Here is a 24,466-nt window from a genome sequence, read left to right on the forward strand (position 1 = left end):
CTTGCAATGTTTCCTGGTCTTTGTAGTCCTTTCGGCCGATTTCTCGGTAGATACATATTGCATTGGTGGCTGACTGGGGGATTCTGGGAGTCCGCACCTCTTAAAAATTACTGCGGTTGAATTGAAATAACATTGATCTATACCGAAGCATCCCTCTCTTTCACTGCAGAATACAACTTTTAAATCCCAACAGACTCCCACGTGCGGGAATCCCGCGATGGAGACCGACGACCCTCCACTCTCCTCTCCTTCCGCGTTTGTAACTCCTCGATAAAAAGAGCTCAGAAGTGTCTTTAATTGGTCGCCCGCCTCTCCGGCTTCTGATTGGCCGCGAGAATGACATTGACGCGTCGCTCCGCCATTGGCATCGGGGGTCTTAGCGGCCAATTCAGAGAGGCCATGTCAGAAAACACGCGAGCCAATGACAACGCGCCATCTCCAGCGTCCAGCAGCTATTGGAAGCGCCGGAGCGGGTGCCCTGATTGGCCGCCGTGCGGCTGAGGGGCGGAGAGCAGGCGGCAGCTCTCCGGGTTTTCTCAGAGTGCCGCGGCGGAGTTGCTTTCGTCTTCGGCGGGATGGGTGTTTTCTCGCGGGCCGGGCCGCGGTGGTTCCTGGCACGGGCGGCGGTGGGATTGCCGCTGTTCCTGTTGCTAGCGTCCATCAGCTGGGCTGCTGCGGGTCAGTACGAGCGCTTCCGGTGGGCCTTGCTTTGTGGATGGGGGGGCCGAGTGTGTGAGGGGAGACCATGATTGAGAGGGCGGCGGCGGCGGCGGCGGCCGGGTGGGGTGGGGTGGGGTGAAGCAAAAGGCCGAAAGCCGGTAGGGATAAGAGAGGCGGCCAGTCGAGAACAGGGCCAAGTGCGTTGGGATAAATAGTTGCTTTTAGTGGTCCTTTCTCTCCAACCTCCCAGGAAGGATATGTATATGTATATATATAGTCGTCGCAGATTAGCCTCTCGTTTAGCTTTGACGCTTAGCATTTGCAACCCCTCACTTCAATACAATCCCTTTTTAAATTTTATTTTATTTATATCTCTCCTTTATATAAATAACTCAAACCAATTAAATCAGGGCGGAGAAATCTTAGTATGGGTTCCTTTGTGTTTAAAGGCAATTGCTCTGCAATTCATGCATGTAAAGCTAAGACTTGGGGGTTACCCCAGAGCAGAAAAGAGGTACTTCCCCCCCCACACACACACACACCTGTTGTAAGGCCCCTAGCAACTTTTTCTAGAGCACAGCATGGAAATAATCTGCTAAAGGAGGAGTGGAAAGGTGTGTTTATTAAGTGCTTTACTAAATGTTGCTAAAGGTGTGAACACCCATGACATGGTTATTATACATACTGTACAAGTCTTTATAAATATCCAAACAAGTGCATATATAATAGGTATTTGGCACTTATTTGTCATATTTATATCCCATCTTTCCTATAAAAATTAAAGGCGGTGACTGTGATTTCTTTTTGCCTGTGCAAGCTTGTAAATATGATCTATGATTGCAGCTGAAGCCATTAATGCACATTAAAACACATTGTACCAGACATGTTCTCATATTTTGCTGATAAGGTACACATTTGTCTTTTTGCATCAGAAAAGCCATTTCTTGATAACACCCCCCCCCCTCAGGAATACTAATTTATTATAATATATTAGCAAAATTTCAATAGCGTCTATCAAATATTTACTGATTATTATATTACATTACATTATTACAAAATAAAGTTAGAAAGAAAGAGAAAGAGAGAAAAAGAAAAAAATTGGGGGAAAAAGAAATATATAAAAGAATAACTTACAATCTTCATCGCAATAATAAACAAATTTGATATCTCTTTGCCTTCTCATAAGATTACAAAGACAAAATTTTCCCACAAAAAGCTGTTCATTTAATTTAATTATTTTGCAAAATCTTAAAGTAACAGTCTCAATTTTCCAAATTTCCTGGACCCTTAATTTATAACTTAAATCAGAATCTATTTAATTTTCCCTGTTTATTTCCTGTTTAGGTTTTTAAACTTATGGCTAAATTTTCTTCTGTTCAAAAATGGCTGTAATCTCATCAGGTGGCTTTTCAGTTCTCTAATAGCCCTAAGATAGTTAAATAAGTAGTCACTTCTGAAAGTGAGTAGAAAGTGAGGTTAGCAAAATCACTATCCTTTAAAAGACTCCATGGTGGCTGTGAGCATGATAGTTGATCCCTTCCTTCCCTGTTACTCCAACCTGTGGGGGATTACTAACCTGCTGTCTTCTCCTGAGGAGCATCCATCTTGGGTTACATTTGTTTAAGCTCCTATCATTCCCTTGTCCATGTTGGTTCTTCAGTTGTCTAGCTTTTTCAAAGACTGTTTAGTTTGCCACATCTCCCCAAGCCTTGTCTTGATATTTCTCTACTCTAGAAATCTATATTTACTGGCCAGAATGCTCTGGAAAGCACAAGATGCCAGATGGTGCTGCTTATTGTTTGTGTGAAATATGTGGGCTCATTTCTGCAGAGTGGGATAGGAAGAAATTGAGGAATATAAATGAATGAAATAAATTTAGCAGTGAAGAAAGTTAATAACCGATAGCAGATAGGGTGTTTCATGGTATTAATGGGTGGGTAGTAGTTTTTCACTGCCTTGAATGTCAGAGAAAGTTGGCTGCCATATGTAAAAAAAAAGCAATGGAGACTGATAATTTGACATAGTTATATTGTTATTCCCAAGAATGCCTGGAGCGAGGAATGGTACAAGGAACCTTCTTGTGGCCTGACCATTAGTTGATCCCTCTACCAAACCACCTGATTTTGACCTGCCTTACTTTGGTCAAAATTGAACAGAATTAGGTGTGATAATGGAAGAAGTGCCACGGCCCTGTATCAGTGGGAATGGAAAGATTCCCCCTGTTGCAATTGTGGTGCTGATAGGCAAACTATTCAACATATTGTAGAAGATTGCCCATGACATGTGTTCTCTGGTTCCCTAGAAGATCTGCATGAAGCAGCACCAGAGGCGATCGCCTGGATAGCTGATATCCAGTTAGGAGGTCACTGCCATACTCTCATAGAAGTTTTACTTATAATTACATAGACTGTGTATATATGTTTATTTCTATTCTGTCATGTTCTCATTGTACTCTAAATAATAACTGAGATAGTAAAGTCAGTTAATGGGTTTGACTGAGAGAGTAAAGCAAATAATTCTACTGTTAAAAATTAACTTCCCCACTAGTAAATAAAATATAATTTAATTTCTCAATCAAAATGTTGACTAATTTCTCTCATTCACGCCTAAAAACCAAGGGATTGAGTCAGTTCAAATTCACCCACATAATCTTCAAAGCTGTAATAGTATTTCTATATATTACTTAATCAATTCTGGATGTATAATAATGCAAGATTTTCCTAGCAAAACGGTAACTTCTCATTTTTAATACTGGTTTATCTCCAGGCATATTTTAGATACATTCACTAGGAATTTAATGCCATAGTTGTATGAATATTTGTCTAGAAATAAGCCCCATTTAATGTAATGATTGTTTAACTATTATAGCTTACAAAATTTTATCAGAACAAAGTAAAACCTTTCACGATTACCCTAGTTTTGTCATATTCTTATTATCTCTTCCACATGTTTAAAGAATAACTTTGTTATGAGAAGTATTAACAAAAGTCTTTCACAGAAAACATAGGCAGACCAATGCCAAGGATGAATGCTTTATCATCATTGATAATGACCATTTGACGTTACAACAGCACTGAAAAATATGACTTATGGTCATTTTTCATAGTTATTGACTGCTGCAGCATCACCATGGTCATGTAATTTACATTTGGATGCTTGACAACTGACTCACATTTATGATGGTTGCAGTGTCCCGGAGTCATGTGTTCTTCTTTTGCGACTTTCTGACAGACAAAGTCAATGGGGAAACCAGATTCACTTAACCTACTAATGTAAGAACTGCCGTGATTCACTTAACAAATATGGCAAAAGAAGTCATAAAATGGGACAAAACTCACTTAAGAAATTTCTCACTTAAGATTATTTTTGGGCTCAATTGTGGTCGTAAGTTGAGGGTTATCTGTATTTTGGCTGTCAGGAAAAGTGCACTTTTGAGCACTTATTACATCCAAAGGTATGGTTTGATTTGTTTTTGTTTAAATCTAATTAGAAGTGTGTATTTTTCCCAGAACTATTTTTTCAGAATACCCAGCTTTGTGAAGCAAATGGAACAATCCTAGATTGCAAATTTTTAATTGGAACTTTATTTCTATACTTATCACCCTGTTACTATTACTTTTAAATAACTAAGACACTAAATAGTTTTTGAAATCCTGCTCTAAAAGAACATTTTTGAGATAAACTAAAATTTGAAGTTGGTCTAAAATCATTAGCTTTGACTAGAGGGTATTTGTATTTTTGTTTTGCCATTTATTACAACTACTGTAAAAGGCTTTGTGTAATGATGGATTATGAAAAAAATGATTTTAATTATCTTTTCCTATAAAAGTTATATTTCAGTACTTTTATCATCATTCTTGCAATTCTTCAACACACTAAATAGAAAACATTTCTGAGCTCATGAATATACAGAACTAAAGAATTCCTATTCCAGACTGACTAGATTCCTGAACATTAGCTTGACTTTAATGCTTTTGGGATATAATGTTATATTTTGTGGTATATGAACCACTAAAGCATCCTTCTGTTAACTTATTGCCCTGCAGATTTATAGATTTTAACTTCAGAATTGGCCATATTGCAGAATTTTAAAAGTATAAAAAGATCATTCCTCCTCCCTCTCCTAATTAGATTTGCCTGTTGCTTTTCCTTTTCTTCTGGAAGCTCAAGATGGCCCACCTAGGACTATTTTTACCACCATGGCCTTTTGGAGCAGGTTTAGAGATTGTACTCTGCTGAAAGTCAGTCAGTATATTCCATTGCCAGGAGTAGACGTGAATCCATCCTAGTCCAACATGTTTATTACTATGATCTGCCACATTAGCTAGGAAAGGCTCTTCTAAAGTTTGCTGAAAATTGTATTCTTGATAGCATAGATCAATTGTATTTTTATTTTTATTTTATTTTTTTTGCTGATTATGTAAGAATTTTTTTCTGCAGTAACTGAACATTAATTGCAATTTCTAGATTGTTTCTAATATCCTGCCGGATATTTCTAAAAGATGTACTATAATTTTTGTTTTTTTGTGTGCTTAAATTTAGCTGTTGGGTTTGTAGAAATTCAAGCAGGTGTCCTGTTTGAACTGTCTCATTATAAATAGTTTTATATATTTACCATGGACAAATAGAGGTGAGACCCCAGTATACAATATATGGAAAAGTTTTTTGATTATCTTTGGTTTACGTTCGGTAAAGGGATTGGGTTATCTGCACAATATACTTTTAATTTATCACAATAGATATTGATAGGTCCCTTGTGGCACAAGACTTGTTATAGTAACCAGACACCTTGGTGAGGTGTACTTCCTCAGCTGGTTATCAAGGAAGTTCGCCGGATCAGTTTTCAGTCACTATTAACATCCAACAATGTAACTGAGAAGCCAAAATTATGAAGAAATCCTTAGAACAGAATAACTAGGAGAACCAAATGGCAACAGTAAAAAGGCTACAAGGAAGCCACTTGGAGCCATGTGACTAAATTGATCCATTTGTAAATATCAGTACATTGTGCATAAAATCACTCTTGAAGAATTTCTAACAAAAAGAAGAGAATGGCTATAAGCTTTAGATATAATTTTCCAAGATTCAAGGTCTTGTAAATTGCAGTGTTATTGACTATAGTTTTATGTTGGAATGGAACCACTCTGAATAACAAGAGTCACGTGTATTCATCTTTTGCAAACTCTGGATTTTCATATTAGAAAAACAATTTAGTTAATTGATCTGGAATTGTTAATAATCATTATTTTCTCATGGGAATCAATAATTAGCATGTACCTGTGTTTTTAATATACACTCAGATTAATCTTTTAAGAAACCAAACCTGAGTGTTTACCCCAACAGGGTTTCTGGTTTTTAAAATCTACTTGTTTTTTGTTGAGTCCTTGAAATATAATGAACCTAAGCGAAGATTTCTCTGCTGACATTTTTTTTATACAAAATATTTACCAGCTGAATAGGAAAAGACAGCTAAACAAACAAAACCTGTTTTCCTTGTGATACATTGCTTTGGAAAGAACATCTTATCTGCTGACAGTCAACAATGTGTTTGCCTGCAACTTAATATAGAGCTTGTTCCTTCAGAGAGATCTTAACATGATGCAATGAGAATGAAATACAGCCAACTGGCTTCACTTTGAAGATGCAAATTATTTCAATACATTTATTGGTGTGATAGTTTAATGGATTTAAATTAAAATAATAGCATGTTGTACACACAACACTAAACTAAACAGAAATCTTGTGATTTATCATGAAGCTGATCACGAAAAATATGTCATCATTATCTATGCTTTGTAATTTGAATTGTTTTCAAGTGAAATCACTGTCTTTTTGATACAGATTACAATGGTTTTCTCATGCTAAATATGCTGCTTTTTTCTGAACAAATCAATTTCAAGACTATATTACTAATCTGGAAATTCTATGAAACTTTAGTTCTTAAAGAGTGATTTCTCATCTGCTTTCTTTATTATATAACATTGCCCAAAATGTATTGTAGATTTTTTTTCTTTTTCTTTGTAAATTTTGCTCTGTGAAGTTTCAATTAGAAGACCTGTCTGCTTCATTCAGTTCCTTATTTTTGGCTCTTTTCATGTATCAGTATTTTATTTTCTTATATTAGCTCTGTTTCCTCCAAAGCTTTTCCCCCCCTCCTGTCTAAGGATTCTAGCTGATCTATTTTTTTTGAAATAGACATACTATAAATAGAAATAAATATCAATCACATTGTTATTGCAATGTGTCTGTGCCCGATGATAATTCAAAATAAAAAAGAAATAAACTCGCATCTTACAGCAAGAGAAAGAAAAATATAATACCTTTTACAGGTTTTCAGCATATTGACTAATTTGGAATAACTGATTAAATTAGATTGAACAGTTTATCTTTAAGGTGCATTTTATTTACATACCTCTAGTTAATTCCAGATTGCCTTTTGCAAATGTAAGATTTTTCTTTATTGAAACAATCTGTATTTTCTGCTCCACTTGCCACACTATTCTAGATAGTCCTGTGATCATTTAGTTAGAGGTGAAAGAAAGAAGCAATAAGAAAAATATCTAGCACTACTTTTTTTCACTGAAGACAACCTATGCTTTATAACCCTTCCTGATTTGGATTATTGATTTGCAAATAAGCTATGAATTATAATTACTATATATATTCATTTATTGGGAAGTATCTCTAGCACATTGTAAGCGTTGGGTACATATTGCATTTATGCATGAAGTACTGTAATTTCATAAGTGTAGGTTAATATTTGCATATGATTTATTATTAGAAGCTTTGAGATAAAATTAATGGCACTTGTTACGAATATGATTTATTCCCAAATTTTGCTGTTAAAATCATCCTCTTTAATTTTGTAGATGAAGAAGCTGCTCAAGAGGAGTCTTTTGAATCAAAGGTGACTAGTCTTTTGTCTGGGGTTCCTTTCTCATATCTATGAATTTTTGAATTAATGAACATGATACAATAGATAATTGCCATGAAAAATTCTTTACCTAAGTTTTATAAATGAATAAAAGCTTAAATGAGAGGAAAAAAATTCTTTCAGTGATTCTATTATTTTGAAATATCTTAGATGATGTAATTATTTCCACACAGGTGATTTCAGAATTGAAATGGGAAATATTTTCAGATAATTTTCTGTGAGACTATAACTGCATTGGTTGCACCATCCATTAGCTGCATTGGTTGAAGCTGGCGGAAGTCATAGCTCAGCAACATCTAATGGGATATAATGAAAGAAGAGTTGCTGGGAATAGAGAATAAACATATTTTTTAAAACAAAAAGCAGATTCTGAAAGAAAATGTGATAAATTGGAATCTGTAACAAAGTAGTTTGCATTATCCTAAAGGTTACTTTTGTGTCTTTTGATTTCTTGCATTCAATTGTCTTAAAATAAAAACTCCAACTTTGCTATATTTCATAACAAAAACTATGTTTCTTCCCCCCCCCCTCCCTTAATATTTATTTTGTAGTCAACCTTGCCTTCTGAAGAACAAGTGAAAGATCATTCAGCAGGAGCACAAGTGGTAGCAGGTCAGATCTTTATTGATTCTGAAGATCCAGAGGCTCTAGCTGAAGATGGAGATGGTTTTGGAGAAGAGGACAAGGAAAGGACTTTGGAGAGCTTAAGCTCTTTAGAATTGTCTGACTTATTAAATAAAGACTTGGAAGAACTAGAAGCAGAAAAAACAGGTGATTGTGTGGGTTATTAATTTTCCTTCTGCCAATCTTAAGCAGTTTTTTATGTACTTTTTAGATGAGATTTGTAAGAGCTTGAGGAAAGCATTCTTACTTTTTTTCAGAGAAATTGGTAAAACTGTAGTAGTTAAATCAGAAGCCTTATATTCCCTCCTTCCTCTATAAGTTTTTTGCTTTTTTTCAGCAAATTGTCATAATAGTACCCTGTTTTCCTGAAAATAAGATCTACCCAGATAATAAGCCCAATTGGGCTTTTGAGTGCATGCGCTAAAATAAGCCATCCCCTAAAATATTTCAACGCATGCGCAGCCTGTCCCTACCATTTCCTGGGGAGAAAGGGGAAGAAATTGCCCCACATGCCCCTGCCATCCACATGGAGGCTGCTTCCAAAAACCCTAACCACTGCACCCCTTCTCTTAGTGGTGGCCACAGAAAGAATGGCAGGCCCAGCGACGCACCTTGTGCGACATACTCTTGCCAGCCCTATCCCTGTCAAACTGGGACTGGGGTGAGGGGGACTGGCGCTGGAGCTCCGAGCAGTGGCTGGTGCAGGCTCTGTCTGAACAACCACGAAATGGGATTGGCATGGCCGGTTCTTGCCTGCAGCACTGCCAGCCAGGATCGGGTTAGAGCCTCTGCTGGCCAAGATCAGCAGGCCATATTTGGTGAGCCGGACGCACCGCTGCCACTTGGGAAGAAAAGAGAGAGGAGGCACTGTGAGAAAGCCTATTTTTCACTTTCTTCTCCCGGGTGGTGGCGGCGTGCTCATTGAAACTGGCCTGCTGATCATGGCCGATGAGGGTGGGGCGGCGAAGAAGTGAGATGCACATCTTAGCTGACTTCCAGCTCCATCACATTTCTTGCCATTCTGCCACTTTTTGCGGCCGCCACTAAGAGAAGAGGCACGGTAGCTAGGGTTTGTAGGAGTTGCCTCCACAAGACTGTTCCGTGTGGATAGCAGATGCATGTGGGGCATGTCCCTCTCCCCTCCCCCCCCCCGCATCACCTCCTCACCTCATGCTGTTTGCACAGGTAGCAACAAGGAGGCCCAGCCATTCTAGGGCTGGCAAGAGTGTGCCAGAAACAGACAGAACTTCCAGCCCTCTCTGGATCACCTGATCCATGGGCAATGGCCTGAGGTTAAGGGACCTCCTGCACCTCAAAAATAATAAGACCTTTCCAAAAATAAAGCCAAGCACTTATTTCAGAGGGGAAAAAATAAGACCCTGTCTCATTTTTGGGGAAACACAGTGACATACATACTGCTTAAATGCTGTTTTAAAGGAATAAATATTAGGGATTTTTCTTGTATATTTCTAGACACATGTGGTGAAAATTAGATAATGGGTCTACAAATATACAAGAAAATTCCCTAATATTTAGTATTCCTTTAAATCAGCATTGTTTAAGCAGTATGTCCTAAATTCTGCCTACACTTTTGTTCTGCTTTTTTGTAATTTGATGCTCTTTAGGATATGAGAGCCAGTTTGGTGTAATGGTTAAGGTGCTGGCCTAGAAACCAGGAAACTATGATCTCTAGTCCTGCTTTAGGCATGAAAGCCAGCTGAGTAACTTTGAGCTAATCACTCTCAACCCACTTAATAGATTTATTGTAGAGAAAATAGAAGGAAGAAGTGCTATTTATGTTCACCATCTTGAGTTACATAAAATAATAAAGGTGGGATAAAATTGTAATAAATGATGGAAATATAAAAACTGTATTTAGGTGTATCCATAAGTCAGTAGAATGGATTTTGCTGGTAAAATAGTTTTCTGCCTTTCTTATTTGTCAGTCCCACCAGTGTATTCATACGGTTTTAACAGTGTTACATAGTAATCAGACTTTTGATCTAAATGTTTTTGATTACAGGTTGCTGGTAAATCGCTTCAATGTCAATTAAAAAACCATAGCTTGCATTCTGATTTTTAACTAGCTTCACTGACTAAATGCGGACAACATTATAAATCCTTGTTTGCATCTTGTTTCCAATACTCAGATCCCAATTTTGAAATAGATTTTAGAGGTGAGGGTTGAGATACCTGGTATTCATCACAATCCCATAGTAATATATTCTTCAATGAAAGCAAGATTACCAAAGAGAATACTCAGATATTTAAAGATTAGTCAGTGTATATGAGAAATTGGACTTAAAAATAGGAAACCATATGCATATATGTTTATTAATCCACTGAAAACAAAACTACTCACAAAATGCTTTGTTTCTACCCCTAAACAAACTGCTGAGCTCTGAAAGTTCTGCAAGACTGCTTCAGCCAGTTATAGTTCAGCCACAGGATGAGAGCTTTTAAAATATTTGTCTACAATTTGTGTGGAATAAACTATTCTGAATTAATTTGGATGACTGCATACTTATCTTTCCTAATAAGTTATCTGAAAAGACCAGCTATGGTCTTCACTAGCAGAGGAATTACTGGTAGACAAGGTGGAGCGGGGGCAGGTTTCAGAACATTAATCTAGAAAAATAAAATGAGAAACAAATATGATTGCAATTGTAATGTGTATTTTGAAAGAAAGAAGCGGTATTGTCTTTCTTTCATGATACCTTGTTTGTTTCAGTGCAATATATCTTTGAATTTTGTTTTGTTGATTGGAACTCTTTATATATCTGAATTCACATATAATTCTAAATCATAAAGTGGATTATTTTAAATCTTAGCTTGTGGGAATCAGTCACTGCACCTTATTTAGAGCTTACTGCAGTGCATATGGTAGAGAAAGAGTTACAGATAAACTATTGTTTTACTTAGTTACCATATAGGTTTTATTTGAATATAAGCAGACAACCTTTATAATATGATAAGCATTTGCAATTTGAAATGTCTCAATAGATTTTAAAAACAAATGTTTTGAAAAATTAAGACAAGGAACATCTGAAGTCCTTAATCATTATGAAACTTTTCACACATCTAATTATAACACTGAAAGAGAGCATAAAGTGATTCTTGCTCTCTTTCATAGATGTAGCACATGCTCTCTGACTTCAGTTCTCTTCAAGTGCCACGTCAAGTTGCATTTCCTTGTTTTATGTAAATTTAAAAATTGCATTTCATCTTGTAAAGAACATATTCTTCCCAAATCCTAATCTATTTTAATTAAGTTTAAGGACTATAATAGTACATTGTAATATTGCAGCATTAAAATGAACATGGGAACTTATCAACAGCTTTAATCAGATTCTACCTTAAATAGTTGAATTAGATAATTTCATTGTGTTTATTTTATTTTCTCTTACTTGTTTAAATTTTGTAACTGCCGTGTTGGCTTTCAGCTGTAAAGCATGGGGATAACTTTTCATACATTTGGTTCTGCTGTAGAGAATTTTCTGACTGGCAGAATTCATATGTGTTTCTGTTATCTGTTTCAATTTCTTGTTCTTTTGAATCTGCATATCCGTTGTGATGAAAATGCTTATAAACTCCCTGAGTTATATATATATTATACCTGGGAAAGCTAAAAGAAATAAAATTATGTTAAAATTTATCAACAGTTGGTGACTTGGTAGACATCGTAACTTCACGGTGTTTCACATAGGTTGTTTGTTTTAGTTTTGACAGCTATTGGAGGAACTGCAGATGGCGAGTTATGTCGGTTCCCCTTTCTCTTTATGGAGAAGGAATACTCAGAATGTACTGTAGATGGGAGAGAAGATGGGAGACTATGGTGTGCCACAACCTATGACTACAAGACTGATCAAAAGTGGGGCTTTTGTGAAAGTAAGTATGGCTTTCCTGAGAAATGAAGTTTTCGGATTTCCTGAATTTAAATTAATGGGTGTCATTCAGTAAGGGACAGATATAGATGAATGAGAAAAATTACGTTTGTACATTTTAATAAATGGATTTAAAGGGTCCATTGTTAGATTATAGCATAGGAGCTATTGCCAATACAAATACTACTTACAAGCAGATCACACAAAGGTATTTGCCAGGACCCAGAAACAAGCCTTTTATATTTTTGCAGGAGTTAAATTAAGCAGCTGTATGAAATAACACTCTTTCTTCAGCCTAATGTTGCTATTAACTCACCACTCAATTTTTACTTTTTATATTTTAGAACTTTTAATATGTAATATTTTTAATATTTTATTTATTTATTTAATATTTTAATAACTTTTATGAGCTTGGTTTTTCAGAGCAGAACTTAGATTTAAAATTCTGATACTGGCATTTAATACAGTTAAATTAATGCTTCAGAAAAAAAAGAGCAATGTATCAGTATTTTGAATATGTAAATATTTTATTCACATGCTTACAAAGCTTTGGAAACTATAGAAGAATAATCCCAAATAAATAATAAATTAAAAAAGGATTTTTTTTTACTCTATTCATGATTTCAGCTACGTCAGCTTTTTGCTTAAAATAATAAATCATATTACCCGGAACAATACATTTGCTATGCTGAAATATAAATTTTGCTGATCACTGGAAGGATTTCTATCAACAGAGTTAATCAAAGCTTCATTTCCATTTATTTTAAATCTAAAAATGTAGCAGGTATACAGAATGTTTATTTTTGAAATCTGTCAGGTGTAAAATTTCATAAAATATTCTGCTTTTTATGCAAAATGTGTTTTAAGTATATAAAATAGAATGGTTTGGACCTTGGGAAATTCTCCAAACAGCTCATTGGGGGCGGGGGGCAGAGGGGGGGGAGTTTGTTTTCATACTGAAAATATTGCAAAATGCATTGCATATCCCTAATAATTGATATTTGTGGAAGTTTTTTACATTTTAAAAAAAATAACTGCTTTTTAAAAATAAAATAAAAAACTTCATCAAATGCATGAATACCATCAAACTATGAGCCAGATATACTCTATTTTAATATATAATTGGGTTTTTTTTAGCCTTTAGTAATTTGATTGCCACAGTATAAGAAAAAGGCCAAAACACAATAGTTTAACAAAAAAGCCTGAAATAGATGGTCTCAGAAAATAATATGAGCAGCATTGTAGTGAGTATTAATTGCCTTTTTAAAAAATATTCTTTTTATTAGCTGAAGAGGAGTCTCATAAGAGAAGACAAATGCAGGAAGCAGAAGATGTTTACCAAACAGGGATGAAAATTCTTAATGAGAGCAGGAAAAAAGCCCAGAAGAAAGAGTGAGTTGTCTTCTTTGTGTAGCTCATATCTCCTGGATCGAAGGACATCAATAGCCTTTAATAATGACATCTATATGGCAGTTTCTCCCAGTGGTGTATTTATCAAATTTATTTGGATTACAAATTCTGGGGATCAAACTAACAAACTCAGATCCCTGATACCTGTATGTTGAATATATGCAGTGACTGAGCAATCTCTAACGTGCTCCAAGGATCTTCTACAACAGGGTCCCCAAACCCCACTCCACACATCAGTCTCAGTCTGCAGCCTATTGGGAACCTGTCCAAACAAGCAGCAGGCAAGCATGCAAAGCTCCATTTGTGCAAGTGGCAGATACTCATGTGAAACCATCCCCTCTCTCCTGACACCACTGCTGCTGGTCCATGAAACCGGAAAGGTTGGGGACCACTGCTTTACAAGATATAGCTTATCAGATAAATGTTACCTATTAGGTTAAAACTTAAGGTAGAAATAGACAAGTGCCTATTTCTAGTGCCTATTTCTGTGAATCATTAAGCCCCCAAGCACACATCGTTAGCATGATGTGGCTTCCCTGCCCTCAAATCATTAAAGTTGGTAGGCTCAATGCATATTTTTTGTCATAACCACCCCCTGCTAACAGACTGGAAAAAAATAACTTCAATCATTTCAATCTCAGGCCAGCAATAAAAATGTTTGGCTTAAGATTTTTGCTATTAATTTTCAGTATATGAGGCCTTGTGTTTCAGTTATGACATTGCATTCCTGTTTTACACTATGTATCACATGAAAGAAATGTGTTAACTTTTAGGGAAGAGATTTGAAGTCTGTCCAAACTTGGATGTATCCCCCAGAAACTTCCAAAAGCTTTTAGCAAGATATATTGTTAATGTAATAATAGAGAAACATTATTAATACATAATGAATGCATAACGAACCAATTTCGTTGTATTTAAGTACAATGACAATAAAGATCCTTGTACTTATAATGAGAGAATCATATTGATTAATCAGATGTTAATCAAATGAAATCGGATTTGGGTTTTAACAATATTCATTTAAAGGTCTCGTGCAGCCATCAGCTGGAGAATTTGCACACCATCTACCTATGCAGTTTTGGAACAGCATTTAAGCTTGAAAGTACAACAGCATGCATTTTTTTTCTTCTTTAAGGGCTTATCAGTATTTTTTGAGAGCTGCTGACATGAATCATACTAAGGCGATGGAAAGAGTGTCTTATACATTATTGTTTGGTGACTACTTGAAGCAAAATATTCAGTCAGCTAAAGAACTGTTTGAGAAACTGACTGAAGAAGGATCTCCTAAAGGTCAAACAGTATGTATAACTTTTTTCTCAGGGCCCACAGATCCGTCATTCTTATTGTGAAAAGTTTGAAGGGGGGGAGGTTGTATATCGTTGAAAAGTATGCTCACTTTTTAAACCATATTCATCTATATACAATTACAGTAACTAATTTACAGATACTAAGTCTAAAGGAACAGTAAGGGAAAAACAATTTTATATGTTATACTTCCAACATAGTGAGATTGATAGCTAGTCCCTTTTAAACATTTTCCATTTTTAATAAACATATTGAATGTTGAATTGTTTTTATCTTAAGATTATACAAAATTGAGACTATTATTCTTATCCATTGATCTGTTAATATAAGATATTCCAACATAATATCCAAGAATTGTAGACAAAAAAACTATTAGCCTTGTAATATACTTTATAAAAAAAAGATTGTAGATCAAAAATCATCCAAAACACATTCTAATACAATATGGGCAATAATTTAGACATTTCAGATACTGCTAATGTTTCTGGATAAAACTGAAATCAAGTGGCCCAGAGTCATTAAGAGTCAGATTCCATACAGGTTTAATAAATAATAAATTATTATCAACATCTCATAAACACAGTCTCATGTATCTTCAGGAAAAATCCTCGTACTACACCCAGGTGTCTCTAAACACTCATGTCTGTGTTTTAAATTCGTGTTAAATATTATAGTACTGTTGCTATTTTGTGTCAAATTTTCTGCACCTATGTTAAAACAAAACCCATAATGCAACCTTCTGTGGTGGTGGTTTTTTTTTAAAAAAAAATCCCACAGGAATTTTCTGTGTGGCATTTGTTATAGACTTCTCCATCATCATTCCAGCTCACACACTATGACTAAAAAAGGTCGGTGTTTCCTCTGAATTGTGCGGTGGTATTAGTTCATCTTTTATAAGAGATGTCTGGATATAATACTATTGTCTATTTAATTTGGATTCTGAAAACATACCTAATCAACGTAATCTTGTAAAAATGCCATTTTTAATGTTTTTTTTCAGGCCCTTGGATTTCTATATGCTTCTGGTCTCGGTGTTGATTCCAGCCAGGCGAAGGTAATGCAAAGCCATCATCTTTTGTCTGTTTCTGTTAGTATTCCACTGAAAAAAAATAGAATTAATTTGCTGCACTTTATTTTTGTAGGCATTAGTTTATTATACTTTCGGTGCTCTTGGAGGAAATTTAATAGCACATATGATTTTGGTAAGTAGAGTTTTCTCAACCATACAAATAATGACATAAACAGCAAAATCTGATAGCAATCTTACCTTCTAGGTTTTGTGGCTATGTTTTGTACTTACTGAGACTATCCCAATGAACACAGAAATTTACTTTGAAGAAATAAATTTATTAATTTGCTTTTAGAAAGGAATATTGTAATTGTAATTTTATGTATAAGGTTTTGGAATTGCTCAGTTTTATTGTTTTTGCTTACTGCATTCTATCCTGAAGTTCATTGAAACAGAAGAAGTTGCCAATGATTTAACAAAAACACATTATGTCTATTTTGAATATTTTCAAATGTAAGATAGCGGCACTTGCTTTATGACAGCAGTTGCTTCTTTCCAGGGATACCGGTACTGGGCTGGAATAGGTGTCCTTCAGAGCTGTGAATCTGCACTTACACATTATCGCCTAGTAGCTAACCATGGTATGTACCTGTATTTACATACATCAGTAAATGGAGAGATAGATCTATGCATTTCCATTAGTTAACATATACACAGGATAATTCAATATCCCTTGCATGGTGTAAATTTGCTCTGGAACATTTGGATATCTTGTAGCACATTTGGGGAAGAGATGGAAAAAAATCTTAAGCGAACATAATTGTGCTACTGTATTACTTACATAAGAAATAATAGAATTGCAAGCATATAGTGAATGTTTTTCTTTGGTACAATATTATCTAAATTAGATGTTTCAGGTTTACCTGTTATTTTTGCAATATTGGGTATTATTCTTGCTTGAACTAATTGTTTCTGTTTAACCCTCTCATTAGGAGACCTAGGTGATACCACAAATATTTGTATAAAGAAATAGCAATGAGAACTTCTTCATATTTATTAAATTAGTTGTCCGATGATAGTGTAGTGTCTCCTCCCCCCCCACACACAATTTAATTTACAAATCCCTAGAACATTTTTCTTTGGGGAAATTATCCATAATTTGGAGGTAATCTTGAAGGTAATCTCCCTTTTCATCTTGTAGCAATTTCTGTATACTTTGCAGAATCACATGACACAATGAAAGACATAAGTTTGCTTATAAATATGTATATGTCAGTTATTTAAAGGGCATTTAGAACAGATGACGATTCCCTTTAGTAATTCAGTGTTAGAAAAGTATGATATGCACTAGATCTTGAATTTCATAAGGATAAAATTAAATGTTTCTGCCCTGTTCTTTCTCCCTAGTGGCTAGTGATATCTCCCTGACTGGAGGCACAGTGGTTCAGAGAATTCGTCTGCCGGATGAAATAGAAAATCCAGGAATGGCAAGTGGAATGTTGGAGGAAGATTTAATACAATACTATCAGTTCTTAGCTGAAAAAGGAGATGTTCAAGCACAGGTAATTAAGAGGGCAAAGAAAAAAGTTAATTAGGGAGCTCCATTTAGACTTGAGTAAACAGGAATAGGGAATTTGGCCAGTTTTTTGGAGTTGAATAGCTTCACTGAAGAAGGCTTCTTTGCCTAATTAGATAAAAGTTTTATTCTTTCAATTGCATTGTGTTTGCTTGCTTGCTTATCTGTCTGAGGGGTAGACTTACAGTTGCAGGTGATTTCTGATTAGCTAGTGGGTGGAAGTACATTCTTGCAGTTTAGACTCTGGAAACAGAGAAGAGGCACTTGGAAGTTTACAACTGGAGCAGACAAAGAAAAGGAGAAGCAAAAATGTGACTGCAACTGAAGACAGTAGAGAGGAGCACACTGACTGCCTATCTCCAGAAACGAAACAAGTGGATTTATAGGCAGTTCTCATCTTACGATCACAATTGAGCCCAAAAATTTTATTGCTAAGTGAGACAATTGTTATTTGAATTTTGCCCCATTTCACAATCTTTCTTGCCACAGTTGTTAAGTGTATTGCTGCAGTTGATAAGTTAGTAACATGGTTATTAAGTGAATCTGGCTTCCTCACTGATAGGTTGCAAAAAATGTGATCACATGACCCCAGGACACTGCAACCATTATAAATACATGCCAGTTTGCCAAGCGTCTGAATTTTTATCACATAACCATAGAGATGCTGCAACTGATAAATGTGAAAAATGGTTGTAAGTTACTTTTTTCAGTGCCTTTGTATCTTTGAATAGTCACTAAATGAACTGTTGTAAGAGGAGGACTACCTGTATTTGTTTGTTGATATGTTAAATTTATTTGCAGCCTGTCAGCATGGGACTACTGTAGGCAGCTTACTATATAAAAGCAGAGAAAGGAAAAGAAGGGTAAACGTAACAGTAACAACATAATGACACAATAAAAAAATGAAATACAGTAATATGAGATTAAAAGTTAGGGAATGCAGGAGGAAAGGAGGTGTTTGCTATCAATCTAATAGCCACCTCCAATGTGATACTCCCCCATTGGGTCCCCTGGCCAAATGGCAGAGCCAGGTCTTCAGGCTGTTATAGAAGGAGAGGAAGGTGGGAGCAGATATCACCCGTGGGAAGGTAGATAGGATGTTCCAGAGGCCAGGTGCTACAGCAAAGAAGGCTCTTCTGGATCCAACAGTCCAGACTTTGACTGATAGGATCCGTGGCAGGCTTCTCTGTCAGCACAAATGGGGCAATCCTGACCTAGCAGGATGAGATGGTTCTTCAGGTAACCTGGAATTTAATAACAAGACTCTTCTTAAAATTAACAGTTATTTAGAGAGAATGATGCAAATAATCACATCAAACTAAAGGTCTTGAAAATAATAGGGTATGTGTCAGTTAAGCAGGATAGTGATGGTGATAAGATATTGAAGAATAGCAACATGACAAACGAACTTTTTCCCCCAAGGTTGTGTTATTATATGGTCTGTTTGCCATATTTGTTGGAAATGGTGAGAGTTTATCAGGAGACAAGTTAGGGAAAACTCAACTTATTCTTTAGGTATAGTAGGTTTTAAAGGAGCTTTTGAAAAAACACAAGTTCCTCCAAGGTTTTTAAAAAGGCAGCTTGGTGGTTGTAGAGCACACTATATTTTCAAAACATGATGGAGTCCCAAAGCTGGGAGAATATTTTCCTTTCTACAAAATGCTAGGAGTACTTCTATGAGTCATTTCGATTTAGTTTGCACTAAGGCTAGTTTGCATATTCTCTGTCCTGAAACTTAATACATTGAGCTGTGGTTGCATGGCATTATTTTACACAAACTAGCAAAGGCATGATTTTCAAATCAATACTTCAGAACACTGTAATGAGCCTTACAAAATATTATTAGATAACTTTCATGATAAACAACCATGATTTGGTATTGCCCATCAACTTGTGATTACTTTTGGAGTACAGAGTTGCCTTGGTCTCATTGCCCATCTTTTATAGTTTTGGATTCTTATAAAGAACTGGTACAAATCAATGATACTCAGTAGAAAATTAGATATTTGGGATAAATGTAAGGAAAAACTTTTTTCCTGATTAATTTTTAATATGCAGGATATAATTTCATGTGGATGCATGGCTGTGCGTTCCTTTGGATCTGAGGGGGAAATGTTCTTTATTACACTGGAAGATCACGTAGTGTTTTTGGTAATTCAAGGCAATTGTATCTTTTCTCCCAATCATGTGGCTGTCTGCCATAGTTATAGCACGGTTCAGGAAAGAAAGATGCATTTTGGTAACAAGTGCCTCATGAGCAGTCTGATATGTTCTAAAGCACTATTTTTCCTTAGAAACTGCACAGCCTGATTAACAATCTGAGGAAATAGAGCCTGGCCTGATAGGTATTTATTACATTTATTTGCCACCTAACAGTGTCAAAGCCCTGTCTCCATTAGTTTCTACAAAACCTAGCATGGAGTGCTTGTAGATATCTCATCAATTCTGAGGTGAAATTACTTTTTTTTAAAAATTGCAGCAGGGTAGCTTTTCTTTAAAATATTTCCTTGACCTATTGATTTAGAGGTTGTCTCTTTACTGTGCGTTCTAATATTCTTTTTCTTCAGAGTATGCTTTCTTGATAGGAAATTGAATAACATGTTGCAACTACTATTGCAGGTAGGGCTTGGACAATTGCACCTTCATGGAGGAAGAGGAGTAGAGCAAAATCATCAGGTATCTATAGGGCAATACATAAGATGTTGGTACATTTAACTTGTAAAATGAAACTGTTTTGAAAAGCTATTTATTGCAACAGCTGTTGTCTTAGCGTAATAGTAGAGATCTATGAGGTATTTCAGTGTTTAGGCTGATCAATGCACAAGGAGCCAAATTCCAGTTAGTTACAAATGTCTTGTATTTTGTAGTTCATACCTGACATTCGTTTGCATGCATTTATTGCAGCTCACAAATACATCCCAGATTGCCTGTTGCAACTTGTTCTGCATGGAGATATGTTGAAGAGTGTAGAAAGGTAGAAGAATAAGCAGCAAATGTTATTAATAATGCCTCCAATTCATCTTGAAGAGGGAGTCAAACTATTCTCCAGGGCACCTGAGTGTAGAACAAGAAGCAATGGGTGGAAACTAATCAAGAAGCAACCTAGAACTGAGGAGAAACTTCCTGACAGTTAGAACAATTAATCAGTGGAACAGCCTGCCTCCAGAAGTTGTGAATGCCCCAACACTGGAAGTCTTTAAGAAGATGTTGGATAGCCATTTGTCTGAAACGGTATAGGGTTTCCTGCCTAGGCAGGGGGTTGGACTAGAAGACCTCCAAGGTCCCTTCCAACTCTGCTATTGTATTGTATTGTATTAATTCATTTAAGAAAACTGTTTCAGTTTTGATATTAAATAAGGCATAGACTATGCCTATGGTGAGAAATGTAATAAATAAATTATACATTAAGTAAAGCAGTGTTTCTCAACCTTGGCAACTTTAAAATATATGCACCTTAAATCCCAGAATTCTGGAAGTTGAAGATTACATGTCGTAAAGTTGTCAGATTTGAGAAATTGCAGTAATGCAACTAAAATAAAGGTATTTTTAAAATATAATACAGTTCTAAGATGATAATTTAAATATATGGTTTAACATAATTCTATTAAATTTATTTACTATAAACTTACTATAGTTAGTAATAAAGCAAACAACTTCTTGTCAGCTTTCATTATCCTTGCAGTGCTAGTTTACCAATAAGAATTGCTTATATTGAAAAACATTTAAAAACAATACTTCTGAAATATAATAATGCCATCTTGTTCCTTCATTCTCATAATGTGTAGACCATGCCTCCTATTCTGCTAAACTGATACCATGATACCATTTTATGATTTTCATAAAATCATGATGTAAAAAAGTATAATGGTCATAATAAGTATTTATACCCTTCAGCTAATTAAAAGGAAGATTTATCAAGTCATGATTTTGAATTGTGCATTGAAGTTATGCCTACTTGGAATTAAGCACTACTTTTCACAGTAGAATTGCTTTCAAATAAACAAGGGTATGCATAGACTAGCAAACAAATGATATTGCCCTGGCAGGCAAAAAGTGAAATAATGGTTGAATTTGTATATTTTAGTATCATATTCAGTTATATAAAACTGGTATATCTATTGCTCATATCAATAATGCAGATTTTTAAACACACTTGAATGAATGTCAGATGTTATATTAAAAATTATTGTCACATATTTATATTTCTACTCTTTTTCTTCTCCAGAGAGCTTTTGAATACTTCAACCAAGCAGCTAATGCTGGCAACTCACATGCAATGGCATTTTTGGGGAAGGTAAGGCACAATTGTCTTTGAGCTGTGTTTTTGGAAATTACCTTTTGATTACTTCTATAGTCAGAGGATTTATTGCTGTAGAAAATAAGCTAAATGTCAGTCTGATTGTCTATTTAAAAGCCGTATCTGACATTATAACTTCAACAAAGAATGAAGAAGGCCCAAACTTTCCTAGGCCAGTGTAGGGAATAGCTGTAGCTGCCATAAGCATTTTTTCAGAACTGATATTTCATACAAAGTCCAAATAAACCAAACTAAAAGAATTACAAATTACAAATCCTATCTGTCCTGACTACGGGTGCCACATAAATTACAGTTCAAGAGATGGTCAAGATCCCTCTGCAAAAGTAAATCACACTAAACTCTGCACTTCAGTTTATCAAACTTCAGATATAATGGACAGAACCAGATATAATGTCCCTAATCTTCACAATAGATTTCTGTACTTAACCCATATTTACCATTTTGTGTATGCATAAATTCCCCATTTATGTAATGAGAGTATGAAATGGGGGGAACCAGCCTTTTATCTCTTACCTTTTCACAATTTTCCTGCCCAATCTAGGCCCTCGGTTTGGGATGGAAATATCAATGTTATTGCTTCTGACTAGTGTGTAAGTCTTTTTAGAAACAGAAACCTTGAAAAGTAAGCTTACCTTCATGTCAAACTCAACTTGTAGTGGTTTCACCTTCAAATAGTTTTCTTGACAACAATGCAGAAATAGTTCATAAGCTGTTCTGGGATTTCTTTTCAATGCTTCTATGAATGTCCTGCAGCCCTTATGTTTCCTCATAAGTATCAATTAGGTCTGCCTCTACTGAGCTTTACAGGATTAGTGACATTATCTAAACCAATTAAGGTGTTCAGACCACTAGATGGGTATGCCCCACAGAGAACAAAACTAATTTCTCAAACAACCAACGTTGGGGTGGGGTTTGGGGGTACTGTATCTGCTAAGCTTACTTTCCTTTAATGACTCTGGTACACTTAATTTTATTTATAATTTCTTTGAGACTCTAAAAGAGGATTGAGAGGATTACTTTATTTAGAAAAAGACTACTAATTTAGCCATAGGAGTCAATTTTATGATGCTATTATGGTAGAAATCTTCCTATGATAGATACAATAGAAACGTATCTTCAGATTTTACTGGTCTACCAAATAAGTTATACTTCGCCTAATTTTAGTTAGACAATTTTCTGGAGAAAATCTGACATAAATGCTTTCCTCCGTAGTATTTTCAGTCACTTCCCAAGAGTTGAGATTTACTTAGGTACGTCTTATTATTGTATACTTTCCCATACTAAATTGAGAGGGGGATATTGCATATTTATTGTGGAATTCTATTAATTTGATGAAATAGATGTTCAAATTACAGCTTAAAATATCAATGGCCGGCTGACCTTTAAGAACTGGAAGAAAGTGTCCGTAGATATAGAGATGCTGTTTCTTCTGCACTCTAGTTTGTAAAGCATGGGTTGAAAGGAGATTTTTCTTCCTTCCCTTTCTTTTTTAATGGACCTTCAAGCTACACTTGTTTTTTAATGGACCTTCAAGCTACACCTCTGTCACAAAATAAAAGTGGTTAGACAAGGAAAACCAATCCTAGAGGCAAATCTAGATCATGCAAATCTTGCTTCCAGAATGAGAAGGAAATATTAGTCCATTATTAGATGTCTCCATTAGATCAAGCCAAAAGGAACCTTGGCAGAAAGGACAATAGGCTATTCTTTCTCTCAAAGGAAGAATCTTCTAAATTTCTATTGTTTGTTTGTTGGTTTGTTTATTTGGATTTATATGCCGCCCTTCTCCAAAAGGACTCAGGACGGCATACAACATTAAAAAACACACATCCCAAAAGTTTAAAAAAAATTAAATCCATATCCAAAAAAACAAACCGAATTTAAGACAATACATTTAAAATAAGTTAAAATTAACAGGCCAGGCCGGCTTGCTGGAAAAGCCAACTTTGTAGGGCGCGTCGGAAGGATGTAATGTATGTATTAAGATACATACATTATATCAAGTAAAACAATTTTACAAAATAGTTTTACATTTAAACTTTTAAATGAAATTATTGTGGTTTTTATTAATCTCAGTATAATTAAAAGAGAAGTTCTGCATTAAGTGGGCCAGATCTTATGCCAAAGAATAAATATTTTTTCTAAAATTAGACTCTTAATAACTTTCAATTACATTTTGCTTTTGTAGATGTATTCAGAAGGAAGTGATATTGTACCTCAAAGCAATGAAACAGCCCTACAGTACTTTAAGAAAGCTGCTGACATGGTAGGTTGCTGAAATTTTGGTTACAAGAACTCACATATATATGGTACAACTGTATCTTTGGAAGCCAATCATTTTGAACCAAAGTGTTCTACACACAATAAATGCATATGTATTTGCTTTTTGAGGAAAATGGTTGTTTCCGATATATTCAAAAAAATCCAGATAAAAGTGCATTTTTCAAAAATCACAAATATTCAGTATTCTCTATTTATGACCTTCCACATTAATTACTAAACCAGTTAAGTGGTTTCTCCGGTTGTCTTCTCATGATGATTACTCATATTTGTAAGACATATGTAAGTGACCACTTCATGGTATCTGTCATTTGTCCCACACAGTATAATTCATATGTGCAAGTCAGATTATTTTCTTCAAGGCTTTATGTCCAATTTGTCCTGCATACTATTTTAATGAGCATTGTATAATATTGCACATTTGGTATAAAAATATGCTGAGATTGGGCATTATGACAATTTAGTA

At 35.3% G+C, this 24,466-nt stretch overlaps 1 protein-coding gene across 1 annotated transcript in view; it reads left to right on the forward strand.

Annotated features, from left to right (window-relative positions):
* Nucleotides 1–482: 482 nt before the first annotated feature.
* The window catches only part of SEL1L (SEL1L adaptor subunit of SYVN1 ubiquitin ligase), a 37,886-nt gene continuing 13,902 nt past the window's right edge, over nucleotides 483–24,466 (forward strand). The window contains exons 1-13 of the mRNA XM_081971155.1: nucleotides 483–678; nucleotides 7,530–7,567; nucleotides 8,146–8,365; nucleotides 11,939–12,106; nucleotides 13,389–13,494; nucleotides 14,648–14,810; nucleotides 15,818–15,871; nucleotides 15,960–16,019; nucleotides 16,386–16,467; nucleotides 17,234–17,388; nucleotides 20,022–20,078; nucleotides 21,628–21,696; nucleotides 23,909–23,986. Coding sequence (XP_081827281.1) covers nucleotides 576–678; nucleotides 7,530–7,567; nucleotides 8,146–8,365; nucleotides 11,939–12,106; nucleotides 13,389–13,494; nucleotides 14,648–14,810; nucleotides 15,818–15,871; nucleotides 15,960–16,019; nucleotides 16,386–16,467; nucleotides 17,234–17,388; nucleotides 20,022–20,078; nucleotides 21,628–21,696; nucleotides 23,909–23,986 — 1,353 coding nt within the window. The 5' untranslated portion in view covers nucleotides 483–575. The remainder of the gene's footprint in view (nucleotides 679–7,529; nucleotides 7,568–8,145; nucleotides 8,366–11,938; nucleotides 12,107–13,388; nucleotides 13,495–14,647; nucleotides 14,811–15,817; nucleotides 15,872–15,959; nucleotides 16,020–16,385; nucleotides 16,468–17,233; nucleotides 17,389–20,021; nucleotides 20,079–21,627; nucleotides 21,697–23,908; nucleotides 23,987–24,466) is intronic.

Source organism: Natrix helvetica (assembly GCF_964273705.1).
Source record: "Natrix helvetica genome assembly, chromosome: 1".
NCBI classification, from domain to species: domain Eukaryota; kingdom Metazoa; phylum Chordata; class Lepidosauria; order Squamata; family Natricidae; genus Natrix; species Natrix helvetica.